The sequence below is a fragment of the Eleutherodactylus coqui genome, chromosome 1, assembly GCF_035609145.1.
Source record: "Eleutherodactylus coqui strain aEleCoq1 chromosome 1, aEleCoq1.hap1, whole genome shotgun sequence".
NCBI lineage: Eukaryota > Metazoa > Chordata > Amphibia > Anura > Eleutherodactylidae > Eleutherodactylus > Eleutherodactylus coqui.
The window spans coordinates 152,014,831-152,034,412 of NC_089837.1; the positions used below are offsets into that span (position 1 = coordinate 152,014,831).

The 19,582-nt window shown below is 41.8% G+C and overlaps 1 protein-coding gene across 1 annotated transcript in view; it reads left to right on the top strand.

Annotated features, from left to right (window-relative positions):
- LOC136626934 (probable cation-transporting ATPase 13A4) overlaps nt 1-18,030 on the top strand; it is a 97,712-nt gene extending 79,682 nt beyond the window's left edge. The window contains exons 22-30 of the mRNA XM_066601894.1: nt 316-358; nt 460-569; nt 1,673-1,769; nt 3,248-3,320; nt 4,783-4,957; nt 10,914-11,116; nt 12,276-12,364; nt 12,529-12,609; nt 16,122-18,030. Of these exons, the coding sequence (XP_066457991.1) occupies nt 316-358; nt 460-569; nt 1,673-1,769; nt 3,248-3,320; nt 4,783-4,957; nt 10,914-11,116; nt 12,276-12,364; nt 12,529-12,609; nt 16,122-16,340 (1,090 nt within the window). The 3' untranslated portion in view covers nt 16,341-18,030. The remainder of the gene's footprint in view (nt 1-315; nt 359-459; nt 570-1,672; nt 1,770-3,247; nt 3,321-4,782; nt 4,958-10,913; nt 11,117-12,275; nt 12,365-12,528; nt 12,610-16,121) is intronic.
- The last annotated feature ends 1,552 nt before the right edge of the window (nt 18,031-19,582 follow it).

Consider the following 19,582-nt stretch of genomic DNA (forward strand, 5'->3'; position numbering starts at 1 on the left):
CAGGGGAATTTTTTAAAGTTTTTCAGTACATAATATGGTACTTTAAATGGTACCATTGCAAAATACAACTTACCCCTCAAAAACCAAGCCCTCCTACAGCTTTGTCGATATATAAATAAAGGACTTATGATTTTTTTAAAGGTGGGGGGCGAGGAAAAACCAAAAATGGGGGGGGGGGGGCGCATGTCCCTAAAGGGTTAAACTACTGGCCTTGTTGAAATTGAGCATTGTGTTGCACCTGCCTTTGTTTTATTGCTGTAATATTGGTAATATCAAAGTTAAAGTTGTGAATAAGAATTCTATTTCTGTTTCTAGGTATTACGTTGGTATGTGTGGTGATGGCGCAAATGACTGCGGCGTAAGTATTTTACCATCCTTGTTTTACTTTGTAAAATTCTTCTTCAGTTCAATTTTTAAGTGCTATTTTTCATTACTTGCTTCATGTAATATTAATTTCAGGCTCTGAAAATGGCTCATGTTGGAATTTCTCTGTCTGAACAAGAAGCCTCAGTAGCTTCACCTTTCACATCAAATACTCCAAATATTGAATGTGTCCCGCAACTATTAAAGTGAGTATTTCTGAGACTTGACTTACCATGTTGTTTCACTTGTGTAATAAATAGTACCACAGTACAATGCCTAGATAGTATGTACCAACACAGCTTGCCTTAATAATACCACTATGTAAAGCCCAAATAATTTTGCCTTCCATAGTCCTAATGACAATGCTATACAATGCTCAAACTATACTGCTATACAGTGGCTAAATACTATCACTAAAGGAAGCCATGATAACACCAACATACAGTGATGCATGATACGGATGTATTTATTTCATTACCCGAAGACTGGCATCATTAAATTATTAACCTCTTATCCTCTGTCAATAAACAGGCGTGCAGAGAGGTATAGAATTAATTGAATCCCTTAGGCACCCTACCCATCTGTAGTTCCTTCACTGAAATAAAAGTACCAGCGAAATGGGTCCATTCCACAAAAGTTCTTCTCTGAGTAACGCAAAGCTATCTCAGAGCACCTGAATGTATGCATCTTTTAAAGTACAGTTTCCTAAAGATTGCACCATTTTCTGTAGAGTACTTTCCCACATTTCAACCAATACAGATGGCTTTCCTGCTAAGGCCGCCCGCACAAGAACAGGTCGGATTCCTCATGCGGGAGCCCACAGCAGAATCCGACCCTGTGCTTAGCTGGTGTCTGTACATACCTGTCATTAAGCCTCTTCATCTGTACTGCAAATGGTCCGCATGGCTCGCCGTTGGACATGCGTAATATAGAGTTTTTTTAAATTTAAACTCCTGCCTTTCCTGCTTCTTTTCTGCATTGTGAATTGTGGAAGGGCTGATGGTTGAACGGCTTACATTGTCTTCAATAGAAGCCATCTGCTTAAAAATGGAGCATGCTGCGCTTTTTTATTCAGCAAGCAGAAAATTGCAGTAGCTATCTGCTCTTTTGAGCGGACATGCAGTTGGTGCAGAATGCTGCAGATTATCCGTGCGGGACACTAGCACGGATTCCGCAATTCAAATCCGGTTGTGTGCAGGGGGCCTTACTAATTGTCCTGGCAATCGTTATAAAATTATTTTTTTTTGGATGAACAGGAGAAAAATATACTTCCTATTCTACACTGGTTTATTCTTTTCCTTTCTTTCAGGGAGGGAAGAGCTGCTCTGATTACCTCATTCTGTGTGTTCAAGTACATGGCACTTTATAGCATGATCCAATATACTGGGGTGCTGCTGCTTTACTGGGTATGACGTGTAACCGCTCTGAGATAATGGCTATAAACAGTGTACAGATATTGGCTTACGAAAAGCCACATATTCTAAAAGTAAATTGTCAATTAAGAATTGAATATTGTCAAAACCCTACTTGCACTTCCCATTGTTAAGGGATTGCATTTTAGGGACATATGGAGGAAGTAGAATATCTTGCAAATTCTTTGAGGTGGAAGTACATTTACTTAATATAAAGTACACGGATATAGATCAAAATATCCGTATATACTAGCTGAAGATCATATCATATTCTCCATGTAGATGATCGTCTATGTGTTTTAGCTGCTATTATTAAGGACAGGCCCACATAGCAGAACCCATTGTAGGGAGCCTGAATGACTTCTGAGTATGTCAGTGCTTTTAGGGGAGAATACCTTTGTATTTATGGCATCTGATGGAACATGCCACAATTTTTGTATTGTCAGGCTCGTACAAAATCTGATAGAAATGACTGCATACAGGGGTACAGTAGAGGCCTCACGCAGGTCTGTGGAATCCAATGTTATGGCTCTGTACAATACGGAGCCATGATGAAGCCCATGTGCCTGAACTCCATGGGTGGCTGAGAGTACATGGGAAAGGAATTTTTATTTCTTAGAGATTTGCTTGTCTTGCATTGTTGCATTAAGGGCCTTTACAAACTAAAACCCCATTTAGACGGGACGAATGTTGGGCAAACTATGCTCAACACTCGTCCCCACACATACACGCTCCCATGCTGCATAAACAATGACGATGAGTTTAACTATGACGGTGCAGTATAAATAGCAGCTGTTCAGTATTGAACGGCCACTATGTTAACTGAATGGAGAGGGGTGGAGAACTGAAATCTGCTTCTGCCGCCCAGCTGTGAGCCAGCAATACAAGCTCCTCTGCAGGAGCACGGGAGTCTGTATGTGTGGGGACGAGTGTCGGGCATCGTTTTCCCAACATTCGTCCTGTCTAAATGGGGCTTAACGAAATTGAGCGATAATCATCCCATATAAATGAAGGTCAGTGATAACAAGAAGTGATGAATAGTAAGCAATTTTTTTAGCAGTCAGCATAAAAAATATTCCTGGATAGTTGCGTGTAAATGCTTCACGCTTTACATAGAATGTGAAGCACTGAGTGAGATGCCTGCGATCCAGCGGTGATCTGTCTAAACGCTCTGCAGAAAGTGCTAACGATCTTAGTGGTGGTGATAGTGTTTGTGCAGTCATTTACCTGACTGTTATCCCGTCTAATTGGGACATTAGTCCAGGTTTTTTTTACTGGCAAAGTTACATTTAACGTTAAATGATGTGCAGAAAATGTCAGCATCAATTTTATTAACTACTTCAATTACATTTCTCTGCTTGCTTGTAAATTATTTCCTATACAAATCGATGTATAACAATGTATTGCACGCTGTTGTCGTTTTTAAAGCCATTGTATCTCATGTGGTTTTTTTTTTTTATTCCCACAAACAGCAACTAAATACTTATGCAAACTACCAGTTTCTATTCCAAGACTTGGCTATAACTACCATCATTAGTGTGACAAGTAAGTGAAGCATGTGTTTATATATCTATATTGTAGCACCTTCCTATCATTTCCATCATACTCTGTCTTGTCTATTTATATAGAAGTATAGACTAATCAACTGTATGCATAATATATCATATGAACAGTGTTTATACAATATAAAGCTACGTTGTTAAACATTATCTCATGGCGCTATAAGGCTGGGTTCACACTGGGTGGATTTGTCGCGGTTTTGCCGCAAGCAGATCCGCCCGCGGCCGCTAATCTCGGGATTAGCCAGCCACGTGGATGAGATTTCTCAGAAATCTCGTCCACACGGGACGGCTAATCCGCTGCGGTAACTCCGGTTTTCAAAGATTGAGCATGTCTGTTTATCTTTTCTTTTTTGTTTTTATGTCTATGGGAGAGCCGGCCGCAACGGAAAAGCAAGCGGCCAGGCCGCTTCAAAGCCGCCGTGGCTTAAACCGCGGCGGTTCTCCCGGCGGAAATCTCGCGGTTTTTGCTGCGGCCAAACCACGAGATTTCCGACGGGAATCCGCCCTGTGTGAACCCAGCCTACAGAGCTATTTAAAGGACTTATCACATATTCCTCTACCATCAAGACTGGAGGCTATAGGCTTTGACTGCTGCTTTGTTATTTTGGTGGACCTCACCACTACCTTTCCTATTCCTGGCTACTCAGTCTATGACCTTGTTCTGATAGTAGTGTAGGCATTGGGGTAGTAGTATTAATGTTAGGGGGATACTCTTCTTCTTCTTTTTTTTTTTTTTTTTTTCCATACTGGCTTATATACTCATTTTGGCCAGTTCAGGGATTATCAAGCTCTGGTGTTTTTATGATCTAAGGCAACTAATCGGTCTGATCATGTGGATACTAAGTGAAGTCTATATCTAAAAGGACACCCACACAACATAGTGGGAACGGCCTTTTGTATCCACCTGGTTGCCTTTACCGCTGTCATTAAGGCAGCTCATATCTGAAGAATTTCTTTACCTAAGTGGGGGATTTTTTCTTCTTCTACCCCACAAGGACTAATGTGCAGAGTGTAGTTCATTGTTCGTTTTGCACTTCTATGGTGATAGAGAGGTTCTATTGTGGTTCCTGAAGAGTCGATTGTATGGCAGAATCGCATTGAACCAGCTATCTGAAGAACCATACACTGCCCTCAGAGTTCACACTGTATAGGCAGTATAGTTTAATATTGTATTTGCCATAATCAACCCTCGACTATACTAAGACTTTGGTGAACGTTCTAACTATGTTGGGTTTTCTACCTTTTTATACAAGTTCCACCTTCGCTCCTCTCGTTCTAGTCCTTCATTATTCCACTATTTACGTAGTGTAAACCTCAGTGGAAATCTCCTTATATATGTTTGTCCCGTTTTGATCTGAATATTTTAGATTATTTAATAAGTTACCGCAGTGAAGCCACTTATCACATATATACAATTCACATGTTTTTTTTTTTGTTTTTTTTAGTGAGCTTGAATCAGGCTTATCCAAAGCTTGCTCCTTATAGACCACCAGCACAACTGATCTCTCCTCCTCTATTACTCTCTGTAATACTTAACATTATCCTCAGTCTCATCGTACAAATTTGTGGATTTGTGATTGTGCAAAAGCAGGTGTGGTACAACGCAAGTGACATCTATAGGTAAGAAAAAGACACCTGTCCTTTCAGATGAGATTTAAGAAATATATTATAGCAATCACCATATTCACAATTTGGTAGGTTGTGCCACACACTGGTTTGACTTTGGGCCAAATCTAGAGGCAACACCTGAGGAAATCCCAGTCTTCAGCCTTTAACCCTATTAGTTGGGTTGTAGGCTTCATTCTGGGGTTTCCCGGCCGCTACTCTGAAAGTAGTCTCAGTAATGTGGGACCACAAACTTAGGCACTCTCCATAGCGGAATGGTGTGTCATATAGCCAAGGATGTGTTCAAATGCATTTTATTGAACTTTCATATACATATTACATTAAATGTAGAAATTTGGTATTCAACTGTTTGCAATAACAGAGACATTTTCACTTACGTTTTTAACATTATTAGATTTGATGTCTTCTTCCATCACAACGAAAGTTTTACTTTCCTGTGCATGTATTTAAAAAAAAAAAAAAAGGGGGGGGGGGGGAGACGGACATTTCAGCATTATCCCATGTCCCGCCAAATGAACTCCTGTCCGAGTCCCCCCATTCACCAAGCCATAGGGCCCCTCAGAGAAAGCCCAATGAGCAACACAGTCACCCTTCAACATCTCATTCCATCCAAAGGTGTTTGTGTGTGTGTAATATTAATATATATATATATATATATATATATATATATATATATATATATATAATTAATTTAGGGAAGGGAAAGCATAGAAAATGAAAGTGAAAAGGAGGGGGAGGGTGAATTGAGCAAAGGATACCTCATGATTGGCAGGAGAAGAGTTTCCAAGTTGAGCATGTCCTTTTAAGAGCACAAATAAGGGAGATGGAATAAATCCTCCACAGTGCCACCTATTGAAAGGCAGCATTCCTTCGAGTCAAAGTGGGACTTTTTATACAAGTCTTGTTACAATGACTGGGAATCAAAAGCAAAGCCAGACTCCATGTACATACAGCTGTTTCTGGGTTATTGCCCTTCATCAGTGTACAGTAGGAGTCTGGCTTTTGCTAGTGAGAGACCTGGGACAGGGCCTCTCACTAGCAAAAGCCAGACTCCTACTGTACACTGATGAAGGGCAATAACCCGGAAACAGCTGTATGTACATGGAGTCTGGCTTTGCTTTTGATTCCCAGTCATTGTAACAAGACTTGTATAAAAAGTCCCACTTTGACTCGAAGGAATGCTGCCTTTCAATAGGTGGCACTGTGGAGGATTTATTCCATCTCCCTTATTTGCATATTACCCAGAGGAGCGTGCGTGGCCATTTGAGTCTCCTCACTTAGTTTATAGTATATAGTTGCTCTCCCTAAGGAGAAAAGAGCGTTTATGACCCCTTTAAGAGCACAGGCATGTGTGTGCACACTTAGAGCTGCGAACAAATAGCGATCAAACACTGGAGCTGGGTATCTGCAGAAGAAAGAGACAGGACATGCACTGCAAACTGTAACTAGTTGGAAAGAAAAAACACTGGCCGGTTTTTTTAACTGTTGCCTAAAGTTCTCCAAAAAGAAAAAAGTTTGGTAGCATGTTAGCCAGTAAAACAAAATGTTATTACTCTCAGTAAGAGAAACAGAATCTTGTAGAAATGATACAGTTTAATGGCCAACAAAAAGATATTATGTTACAGCAAACTTTCAAGACCTAATGATGAAAAGAACAAAGTATCTGAGGTGTCCATATTGTACACACTAAATACAGATCAGCAGATTGATCTGCCAGCAATCGTAGGCCTCCCTGACATAGGTGCTTGCAGAAACGCTGCGTTTTACTGCGGTTTCAGCAGCTTTGTTATGCGGGTTTTTTTTGGGGGGGAGGGGGTTTATGACGTTTCAGCACAGCTAAAAAAAAAATGCAGCCAAGGAAGCTTGACAAAAAAAAAGGAATACTTACCTAGCATGTGCCGACCAGGTCCCTCCCACTGTTCTCTGGCACTCCTGCAGGATTCCCATGCACTGATCAGCACCAACAGAGCATCCATTGCTGGTAACTGGAATTGAAAACCCCGCCTCCAGCAAGAGATTGCTCTGATTGGTTCTTGATTGGCTGAGCTGGCACTTGATGCACCAATTACAGCCATTCATTCAATGGCTGTGATTGTTGGTACATCGAGCATTGGTTGATTGGCTGAGCCAGCACTCGAGAACCAATCTCTTGCTGGAGGTGGGATTTTCAATACCCGTTACCAGCAATAGATGCTCTGTCTGCACTGACAACTGCACGGGAGGCCTGCAGGAGCGCCGGAGAACAGTGGGAGAGAGCTGGACAGCGCCTGCTAGGTGATTTATTGCTTTTTTTTTTACTCATGTAGTGTAGTTAGGGCATTTAATGCTGTCAGAAAGGTGGTACCAGGTTGTGCTGCGTTTTCAGCAGTGCTGAAAATGCTTCCCATTCATTTCAGTGGGCAATGCACAGCAATTAAAAATGCTGAACGCTCAAAAATCGCGGCAATAAAAAGCGCTGCGTTCGAGAGGCTGTCTGCAGCTGTGTGAGCTGTCCCATTGAAAACAATAGGAGTGTTGTACCACGATTAGCCCGGTGCTGAAAGCATAGCGCTAATCGCGGTTAAAAGCACCTGTGTGAGGGGGGCCTTAAGCTGCTTTCACACCTGTATTAGGGCTTGGCTCAGGGTTCCTGTCTTTCTGCTACATTTTTGGATGAGAGAAACTGAAAAAAGGATTTTTTTTTTTTTTTTTTTTATTTTATATTTTTTTCCCCCCATTGGATTCAAAAAAAAGGAAAGGCGTCTATTTTGTTTTCATTCTGTTTTTTTTGGACGGGAGAAATAGTGCCATCTCCAGCGTTATTTTTCAGTCCAAAAAAAGAAGGAAACCTGATAGAACGACAGTAAAAGGAAGCCCTTCTGTTTTGCTTTTATTTTTTTGAAACCCCATTTGAAATTAATGGAGGAAAAAAACATCCATTTGTTTTTCAGTTTTATATCAGTTTCTCTCCTCTAAAAATGAAGCAGAAAGACACAAACCCTGAATTAAGGGCTAACAACGGTGTAAAAGCAGCCTTATGTGCATTAAGGCATGCAACCAATGGCATCCTGTGAGAGGGTCGCAATGGCGACCGGGCTTCTATGCTGAGGGGGGCCCAGAGGCCCTGCCATATGCAAAATGCACTTTGTGTGCATTAGCGGCACTGTTGGACACGTGATTGGTGCAGCCAACAGTGTGTGGTTGCAGGAGGAGTCAGGAGAGAAGAGGAGGGAGGCAGGGCCAGAGGTTGGCACTTGCAGAGGGAGGGCTGTTACCCAGGAAGCCGGCAGCCAATTACAGGCTACAGACTCCCATACTGCGCACTCCTCCCACTGAGAGACTGCAGTTGTGAGTGGTCAGTGCACTGCCGGCCAGCGAGTACCAGGGGAAGGGACTAGTGTGGCTCTACTCACCTCTGGAGCGATGTCTGGACGGTCGGTAAAAGTACAAAAGAACCTTTAGTCGGCATAGCAACATGGATCACGGGAGCCGGCTTCGGTCATTTCATCAGATCATGTGATCAAAGGTACAGGACTTTCATTTACAGGCTGCCCAGACATCTCTCCAGAGGTGAGTAGAGCGGGGAGTGCACTTAAATATGTATAGCTGATATAGGGTATACCAGCTGTACATATATAATTATATATAGGAGATCTCCAGGTTACACCAGCATGGTCCATATCACTATATACAGGGATTCAGGGGGATATACATCTGGTGTAACCTGGAGATCTCCTGTATATATTATATATGTACATCCTGTATATAGTGATATAGAGCATTCTGGTGTAACGTGGTCCAATTTATGTCAGCATGGTTCATATTGCTACAGAATGTATAATTTTTATATCAGCTGTAAATACATATTATATACAGAAGATACCCAGGTTTGGGTGGGTGCACACCTGCACTGGGGGATTCCGCTTTCTGGTTCTGTTTGTGGAGCAGTAAAGGGGAACAACCTCCTGGCCGAACAGATCTGTCTCTGGACGGAAACAAACAGCGCCGGAGGGACTCCCTTGACTATAATCGGGTCCGTCTGCTTTCCTCCCAGCTTTTGGACAGACAAAAAAAGCGCCTCTTCCGGTATTTGGTGCCGGATCTGTGACGGAATCTCCGGCCAGAGGTCCCAACACAGATGTGAACCTGTCCTTACACCAGCTTGGCTGATATCCCTATATACAGAACATGTTTATACTTCTCCCTGTATATACTGATATAGCCATGCTGGTGTAACCTGGAGATCTCCTGTATAGAATGATATATGTACAGCTGGTATAACCTGGGTATATACTGTATATGATTACATATGTACAGCTGGTATAACCTGGGTATATACTGTATATGATTGTGTAGGTACAGCTGGTATAACCTGGGTATATACTGTATATGATTGTGTAGGTACAGCTGGTATAACCTGGGTATATACTGTATATGATTGTGTAGGTACAGCTGGTATAACCTGGGTATATACTGTGTGTGATAATATATGTACAGCTGGTATAACCTGGGTGTATACTGTGTATGATTGCACACTTTACACACACAATTAAAAATTCATCAGAAAACTGCATGCAGTTTAAAAAGAAAAACGCATGTATTGTTTGAAACCACATGCGGTTTTTAATAGTGTATGCAGTTTAATGTGTTTTTAATTTTTATTTATTTTTTTTTAAATTGTCGTTCAAAAATGCAACAAAAACTTGAATGCAGCCTTAGGCCTGCTGCACACAACCGGGTCGGATTCCGTATGCGTGAGCACACAGCAAAATCTGACCCTGTGCCCAGCCGGCATCCCCATGTACCTGTCATTTCATTCTTCTTTCTGTACTACGGATGGTCCGCACTGCGAGCCATCAGACGTGCGCAGTATAGTTTTTAATTTTAAATTCCTGCTTTTCTGTGGCCGTCTCTAGGTGATGACGCAGGTACCTGCGAACTTTTCACAATGTCAAGGGACATGGGCCGTACGGCTTCCATTGAGTTCAATGGAAACCGTCAGTGTGGAATCCGCACTAAAATAGAGCATGCTGCGTTTTTTTGTTTTTTTTTTCGTGTTAAAACCAACTCTCATCACATCATGGAAGTAGCTATGCTTTTAGCCGCATTGGAGGATCGCAGAGTGTCTCCCATTGTTTTCAATGGGTAAACCTTGCACCACATCACACTTGTGTGCACCTCGTACACCATGCAATGCTACGCTGGCCCCATTAAAAACTATGGGCGATGAGAGGCGTTCCAAGGGAACAACCAAAGATAGGACATGCCACAATATTTTTGTGCAATGCAGGAAAAAGAAATCGCTCATGTGTATGACCCCATTCAAGATTCTCATGGCTGTGTGAAAGTGGAGCTGCAAATAATAGATTTTCATGTAGTCCGGGAAATAAGTCCTGGGGCTAGATCATGTATGTAAATAAGCACGGTTTAGGTATGGGTATGGGTACAGGTACAGATGGAGCTAGGGGGCCCAGCTGAACTTTTGCACCCGGGCCCCTGCATCTGACGGTTGCCCCAACTGCAGGAAATAGAGAAAGCCAGTGTTACGATCGTGTGGGCAAACTAAGCATGGGGCCCACACGATTGCGACCAAGGAGGACTGGGTATGCACACGGGTTTCACCAGGGTCACACGGTAAACTTCAACAGACAACGATTCATGACTGCTCACCCTAAACACCAGACACAGACTGACCAGGAGCTGGGTTTATATGTGAGCACAGACCCAGGAGATTGGCCAGCAGGAAGTACCACACCCAGCCAGCTCAATCAATTAACCCTTTGATGGTTCTGCTGCTAGGAAGCTTAGAACTACAGATCGCAGCAGCACACGTAACAGCCAACATTTGTTCTGTTAAGACATGAGTCTCTTTCAAAAGTGTCTGGCAGGTTTTACTGCAAATTGTTCTTTATGGTTACTATTGGTTATCTGCATCTTTCATGGAGCAGTCCATTTTTTCCCCTCTACACAGCGCCTGCAGACCAGCTAATGGGAGTTACTTAAATGACACATCTAGAAGCAATTATATCCTGCAGCAACAGGACCTGACTATGAGGACAGACTACCAAAGTTATGAAAACACAACTGTTTGGTTGTTGGGAACTTTAAACTGTTTAATTGTTGCTTTTGTATTCTCAAAAGGACAACCGTTCAGAAAACCTACTTATACCAATTGTAAGTAAACCTTTTTAGGCAAGTGCGGGTATTCTAAAAGTGTTAAAACTGCATGTAAACAAATAGCATAAAATAGTGTGCACAACTGTTGGGGTGGGGGTCTATTTGCCGCTATTAACAGTTTTCACTCTGGAAATTCAGTCAGTGTTAACATTTATTTTGAGCCAAACAATAAAGATACAACCCAGCAATTTAGGGGTTATGTTGCTGTTACTTTGGCTCAAGTAGCACCTCAATGGTCAGCTCACACACGCTGACCTAAAGTTTTTCTTCCATCTTTCCCAGGTGTCCTTAAATACACAACATTCTAATACCCAGATTCCTGTAATCTTAAAGTTGGACTTGTTTCAAAAACACACATATTACAAGCAAACCATATTGTCTCTCCTTTTTAAAGTAAACCGGAGCTTGTGTTCTATACATATCATGAAAATCATCAAGTCTTAAGCCAGTTTCATATCTGCGCTGGAACCTCCGGACAGAGTTTCCGTCACAGATGCGGCTGAAAATACCAGAAGAGCCCTGGGAAAGTGGGCAGACTCCATTATAGTCAATGGGGTCTGCCTGGCGCAGTGTGGTTCCATCTCTGGATGGAACCATTTGGCCACGGAGGAGATTCAGCGACTTATTTCCAGACAATACTCTTTGGGAGAAATTAGTTCATGTCAGCCAAACCTAAAACCCTTTCAAAAGGAAGAGCAATCCATCTGTAGACAGTGTTTCAAGCTTATTGCCCCTCATCGGTGAAGAACAGGGTTCTGGTTGGCTGTATGAGATGCAACCCTAAGAGCTATTAATTTTAGGCATCTAAATCGGGCCGTGGGTCAAGAAGGGTGTCACCTCTCCTTAAGGAGAGCACCCAAAAAGTGTGTGGATACACCTATGGGGTGAGTGGGTCTGGGGTGGGGGGAGGCATAGTCTCTCTCCGAAGGAGAGCACCCAGAAAGGGTGTGAGACGACACCTGGGAGGTGAGTAAGGGGACTTATACGGCCATGCATGCTCCTCTGGGTAATTTATAAGGAAGATGAAACAATGAACAGCTAGTTGCTGTTAGAGGGAATGTGGCCAACACTGAGTTTTGAATCTTTGCCTGAAATGTAAGGTTAACCAATAACTTTAGTTTGGTAAAGCGGTCATTCGTATTTTTCTTTCTTTCAGATATATTTGTGATTGTGATTCTCGTCCAGGTCGCAGTGTGCCTTTTTCTACTATTTGCAAATATTTCTAATTTATACAGAGCTATGGAAGTAAGTATTTACATACTTCAGTTCTAAGTTCTGATTCCATTGCTAGTTATTTGCTTACCACTGTATGTTGGGGACACCTGCAGTTACATTCTTTTACTTGCTTACATTTCCTAATCTATTTGTGATGAATGGAAAGTAATGTGTTCTTTTTTTCCCCCTTGTAGCTTGTATGTACCCCCCTCCTGTGGAGAGGTTCTATTATAATTATGCTGCTCATTATATTAGCACTTTCATATGCTTCAGAGGTAAGAAACTAGCTAAGCCATGACCTTAACAAAATATTTGCAGAATCCGCATTATGTGAAGAGGACATTTCTGCTGTTCTAAAATGTCTGTTTTACTATAAACTTGTATTATCCATAGAACAATAGTATCAGTATTTGACCCCTGTGTTGTGCTATCCCTTCTTTATTCCTCCTGGTAATTCATATTGACAACTGGGTGTTATCAACTTCACCTTATGCACTGACCTGGTCAGCACTGATTGGACAGATTGAATAGCGACACACCATATTGACAAGAGGAATGGCAATACCAAGTTGTCTATTATTGCTCCAGATCTTTAGGAATAAAGGTCTACACACCCCTGTTAATATGCCATACTTGTGTCGTGTTAAAAACATTTGACAAAGATGAAGAGTTTCAGGTATATTTCCACCTTTATGGGTCACCTTTGTGACCCATTATCTGTACAATTCCATTTAAAAACAAACTGTAGTAATTTAGGGGGGAAGAATATCTGATTGTTGAATGGTATCCGTCAGGAGGAGGGTACCAAAACATTTTCCAAGGTGTTACATATCCTATAGACCACAGTAAAGACTGTCATGTAGAAGTGGATTAAATTTGACACCACACCCAAAAAGGTATATTGGGTGCAGAGACAACACTACTCCTCACCAAAAGAACCCCAAACCCACAGTGAGGCCTGGTGGAGGCAGCGTTATGGGGTTTTGGGGACGTTTTTCTGCTGCTGGAACTGGGGCTTTAGTCAAGGTGGAGGGGATTATGAACCGTTCCAAATATCAGTCCTTTTTGGCACAAAACCTGCAGACCTCTGCTAATAAGATGAAGCTGAAGAGGAATTTCACATTTCAGTACAACAACGACCCAAAGCATACCTCCTCCAAATCAACAGAAGAATGGCTCTACCAGAAGAAGGTGGAAGCTTTGGAATGGCCCAGCCAGAGCCCAGACCTGAATACCATTAAAAATCTGTGGGTTGACCTGAAGAGGGCGCTACACATGAGCTACACAGATTTTTTAAAACATGATAAAAACATAGCATTTTAACAGGGGTGTAAAGACTTTTTATATCCACTGTATGTGATGGGGAGGGGGTTCGCAGTAATGTGGTCTGTCCAATCAGTGCTGACAGTGTCAATGCATAACGTGAGGTTGATAACACCTAGTAAGCATTTTAACAGGGGTGTGTAGACATTTTATATCCACTGTATATATGCACCTTCATTCTGCTTAGCATGTTTGGAATGGGTTGTACCAAAATTACCTTTCTCAAAACACTCCTATCTCATATTTATAGGGTAGGGGGTAACTTGCTGATTGGTAGGGGTCTCATTGTGGAGACGGAAGTCATGTGTACCCCTATGCCTGTTACTGCGGGGGTTGCTTCAAGAAAGCGGATAGCTTCTCTTAGTCCGTGAGCTGGTTTCTTCTATGGAGCAGGAATGCTCAAGGAACCGTTTTACAGAACTGACACTGCAGAATATTTAGATACTATTAATTAGAAGTCCATGACAATTATGTTCTACTTTTTTTCTGCAATCAGTAGCAATTCTTGAACTTGCACCAAGCACTTATAGGTTCATACTGAACTGATTATCACATACTTATTAATACAATGCAGGCTCTTATACTTATTTTGGGGAAACCATTAGCCACTTTTCATCAAATGTACTTATTATATACGAAGGATACATTTGTAAATGTTTCCATTCTTTGATCTTTAGGCCCAATGTTCACAGAGAATTCACGTGTGGCACCCGTGCCTGAAATCCGCAAATCAAGCCGCCCGTAGGGAAGCATTGGGCATTCCACACTTCATTTACCAGCTGCAGATTTGATTTTATTTGATTTGCAGATACCATGCGCGGATGTACTCCATTAATTTCTATGGAAGCTTATGATCCACAGAGCATTCGCAAATACATTTGTGGATGCACTGTGGATTTGAAGGTTAAAGGGGTTGTCCCGCGAAATCAAGTTGGGGTATACACTTCTGTATGGCCATATTAATGCACTTTGTAATGTACATTGTGCATTAATTATGAGCCATACAGAAGTTATCAGAAGTTATTCACTTACCTGTTCCGTTGCTAGCGTCCTCGTTTCCATGGTGCCGTCTAATCTTCAGCGTCTAATCGCCCGATTAGACGCGCTTGCGCAGTCCGGTCTTCTCCCTTCTGAATGGGGCCGCTCGTGCCAGAGAGCTGCTCCTCGTAGCTCCGCCCCGTCACGTGTGCCGATTCCAGCCAATCAGGAGGCTGGAATCGGCAATGGACCGCACAGAAGACCTGCGGTCCACCGAGGGTGAAGATCCCGGCAGCCATCTTCACAAGGTAAGTAAGAAGTCACCGGAGCACGGGGATTCGGGTAAGTACTACCCGTTTTTGTTTTTTTTTATCCCTGCATCAGGTTTGTCTCGCGCCGAACGGGGGGGCTATTGAAAAAAAAAAAACCCGTTTCGGCGCGGGACAACCCCTTTAAATTTAATTAGGAAAGTGGGGGAAAAGGCTGGGAGGTGGGGGTTGAGGATTTTTTTCACAGTGCATCTGCGTACATCCACGCAGAAAAAATCAATTTGATGATGACTTGCAGTGCATCCAATGCGGAAATCCGCATGAAAAATTTGCGCGTGCCATGGACATTCTTAGGCCTCATGCCCACTTGCACGCATAGACTTCTTTGGTGAATCCCGCAGTGAAATTTGTGCGTGCCTGCAGCCATGGAGAGGGAATATACAATAAACTTACCTCTCCGGACGCTGCGGGGCTCCCCTCTGTGCAGGCCGGATCTTCTTCCGGCCAGCGGATGTCCTCGACACGCCGGCAGCGTACCGCGCACATGTACTGCGCACAGCCTTTCTTTTTTTGAACTCCTGCTCTCCTGCAGCACAGCAAATACACAGCTGCAGCTGTGCCGCGGATACCGACTGCTTCCATAGGCTTCAATGGAAGCCGCGGGAGCCGTCCCTATAAGAGACCCGCAGCAAAATGGAGCATGCTGCGATTTCTTTCCGTGTGTGTGTGTGTGACCCGCATGCCGGAAAGAAATCTCATCTGCATGCTTTTAGCTGCCCTATGGATGCTAATGCATCCCTATAGGCAGCAATACGCACGGATCTCCCGTACGGGGGCCACTAACATACCTTTTTTTTTTTACTTTTTAGTAACTTTTTTAGACTACCTGAACCCCCAATAGTCATGACCAAACCAAAAGAAAGTATGTGATATAATCTTATTGATAAAGAGAATTTTGTCAGTTTGCGAAACGACAGTAAAGAAAAAATAATCAGGTTTTCTCTAATACAGTTAAAGGGGTTGGCTGGCATTGGATACATGGGTTTGCTTTTTTCTACAGTAGGCCTAATGTTTGTTAATGGACTGCCTCTAGTGTTGCAGTTAGGTGCCCTTCACCTGAATTGACGTAGCCTTCAATACCAGAGACCTTAATCTCTTAAAATCTCTTTTTAACAAGAGCATATTGCATTAATTAAAACATTGTTTTACTTTTCCAGGAAATGCTAATTGAGAACAGAACACTTTGGAACTCGATGAAACGTTTGACTAACTATAGGTCGAAGAGTCCGTATAAGAAGCTACAACACTTATTATCAAAAGACTCTGACTGGCCTCCACTCAGCCATAAAGAAGTCGCACTTCCTACAGACAAAGCACAAAAAAGTGAACTGGGAGATTATGTGAACCCAAGCTTTGAGATCAGTGAGAGCGTATGACATGTCACAATTGGCAAGTAGTTTATTGGCCTTATTTTAGCCCCGTCTAGTATCCAGTTTTAAGACTCAAATACTTTCTGTTCATGTTTCCCTTCCCCCCCCCCCCCCCCCAAATTAATATAAACCTTGCAAAGCTCCACATGGTAAATCAGTGGTCATCCCTGGTCATTAGAGTATTTGCATTTTAATTGTTTTTAAGTTTACATTTATTTTCCTCAATGGAATTAGCATTAATTGGGCTATATGATATTTTAATGGTCATACGATAGAAGCAACTTTCAGAATGTAGCATTTATAGATCTGTTTTGTAATATTGACCAAGTACAGTTAATGCGTCCATCACTGGAAAATTAGAAAAGTACTCTTAAAAAGTCATAGTTTACATGAAGATGTCAATATTAAGACCTTTCCAATAATATAGATGAGAGGTCCTACATAATAGACCAAATATTTGCTGCAGACATCTCCACATAGGTTCCTTAAAAATTACATGCACTGTGTGCCTATCCTTTAAAGTACTTGATTAACAACAACTGCATAAAGCCGTTCTCCCCAACTTGATTACCAAACATCTTTAATTTGCCAACTCCTATCCCATTTTTACCTTTTAAAGGGCCACTCTGGTGAAAACACCTTTTTTTTTTTTATTATTTCTGCACTCCTTGCCTGATTGCCTGTCACACTCTGGAGGTCTCCTATGTATATTTCAGTCACTTCCGTGCAGTGTAGCCTCATGGGTAATGCTGATCAGATGCCATATGGATGCTTTCACTATTCTATGCTATTAATCCCATGATGTGTCAGCACAGGATTACATGGCCGCTAGAGACTGCATAATCTCTCCCACAGGAAAAACACTGCCATTATATTCTGCATTCATCTGAATGAGCTACAGACCATAAGTATACAGTCAGGACGATGAGCTGTGATCTCCTTTATTATAACTGTGACAGGAGTTGTGTGATCATCAGGAACTGTAATAGGAGTGTCTGTGTCCCTCTCTAAAGCGCATATGTGGTACAATTCACATCATATCAGACAGAAATTGTGCTAACTAAGAAACTGACTCATTTGAGAGAACCTAAACCCAAGAAAATCTGAGCTGGTCAGAACTGATCACATGATGACCACGAGATGCGAAGAACTCCCGGAGTTTCAAATAGAAATATACATCTACACACCCAATATACTGGGGGAATAGTTACATAAAAATTGACAAAATAAATTCACCAGAGTTTGCAAATTAAAGAAAGTTGGGTAGGTGTTCATAAAGCATTCTATAATGTTGTATTTTGGCACTGTTACTTCGCATTGGCTATACAGCTTTTTATTACAGCTATTAAAACGGTTCGAGGTATTTTTCATAGCAATGTCTTTAAATGTCAGTTGCCCACTTGCAATGTTAGAGAATAAAGCCGAACCTACCATGAACTATTATGGTCAACACCACATATCTTTCTACGGTTGTATAACTGCCCATTTTTTTCTTATGGGTGCATGTGTGTAGCTTTCACACACGCCCTGAACTAATACACAATAATGGTCATTTTAGAAGATTTTTTTTTCCCACCAGAAATTATGTAAAAATAATGTATTGTATCTGTACATATAGATGTAGATGTTTGTGAATGGTATATGTAATGTCATCCAGGTGTGTGTCAGACCATCAATAAAGCTAAATTATATGGAAGGTTTTTTCGTTTTGTTTTTTTTTATTAAAAAATACAAAAAAGTTGAATGGTGTGCACATGTACTGTAACATAATATATTAGGCTGAAAGTAGACAACATCCATCTAGTTCAGCTTGTGTCCACCTCCCCTTGTTGATCCAGAGGAAGGCAAAAAACCCCCAAAGAGGCAGAAGCCATTAAGGCACATTTGGGAGAAAAATTCCTTCCCGACTCCTCCATACTGGCAGTCTGAATAATCCCTGGATCAGCGTTTTGAAGGTTTCTACCTAACTCCAAGACCCGGATCAACAACCCTGCTGGTCACCTAATGTCTGTATTCTGTAATATCAGCGCTCTAGAATTGCATCTAGTCCCCTCTTAAACTCCTCTATGGATTTTGCCATCACCACTTCCTCAGGCAGAGAGTTCCAGTCTCACTGCTCTTACAGTAAAGAACCCCTTCTGTGTTGGTGATGAAACCTGCTTTCTTCTAGACATAGAGGATGCGCTCTTGTTACCGACGCAGTCCTGGGTATAAACAGATCATGGGAGAGATCCTTGTATTAACCCCTAATGTATTTATACATAACTATTTGATAACCCCTTACGCGAACAAGATGTTTCTTTAACAGCAGCACTAAAGGGGTTTTCTAGGATTTAAGCAAAAAAAAAAAAAAAAATCACAGGCTTAGAAGTATGAAAAATAAAACAAACCAAAAAAAAGGTACTCTCCTGCTATAGTGATTCACCATCTAGTCTTATGCGTATTTATTTATTTTATTGTGTACACTTATAAGTTTCAGAAAACCCATTTAACATTTTCAATCCACTGTTGGCCGTCTTCCGACATTCTAATTGAAGCCTGTATAGCTGCGATGTTGAAAGACGTCCGACAGGGTATTTGTTGCAGTGTATTGCGGGCCACTTCACTGTTTGAGCCTCTCTAGCACATCGCATACTGCAGTACTGGCTTTAGCCAGCAGATGGTGCTGTTGTATAATGTCAGAAAGCGAGCTCCCTAGAAAACCCTGAATCCAAAATTGGATTGGAAAGGGTTAATGGCGAAGATTTATAACTTTTGATACAAAATACTTACTTGAACAGCATCAGCAATTGCTCTATCATTTTTGTTTTCCTTATACAAAGTATGATTACTATTGATTGTGGTATACAAGTCATACTGCCGATCATATGGGAACACTTGGCGATTCTTTGGAAGACCTCAGTATTGTAATAATATGTTCCAGAGCAACAAATATAAACTTGTTGATTCAGCACACAAGCGATACTAACTAAAATCTGTATCTTTATTGGAACAAAATAAAAAATACGCATGCTGGTAGACTACAAGAAATTGGCAATGCTCTTGGGCTCATGTCCACGACTGTGTTTTTACCATGTATCACGCATGTGTTGGATTCACGCATGATACGCGGTGAATGGAGGCAATAAAAGTCAATGGACTTTCATTCGGTATTAGTGTATCTTGACGCCACCAGCCTGACGGGTGGAGATTGGCTGAGGAGAAGGGAACTCCCAAAAGATTCTCACTGGCAGATGCATACACACCCT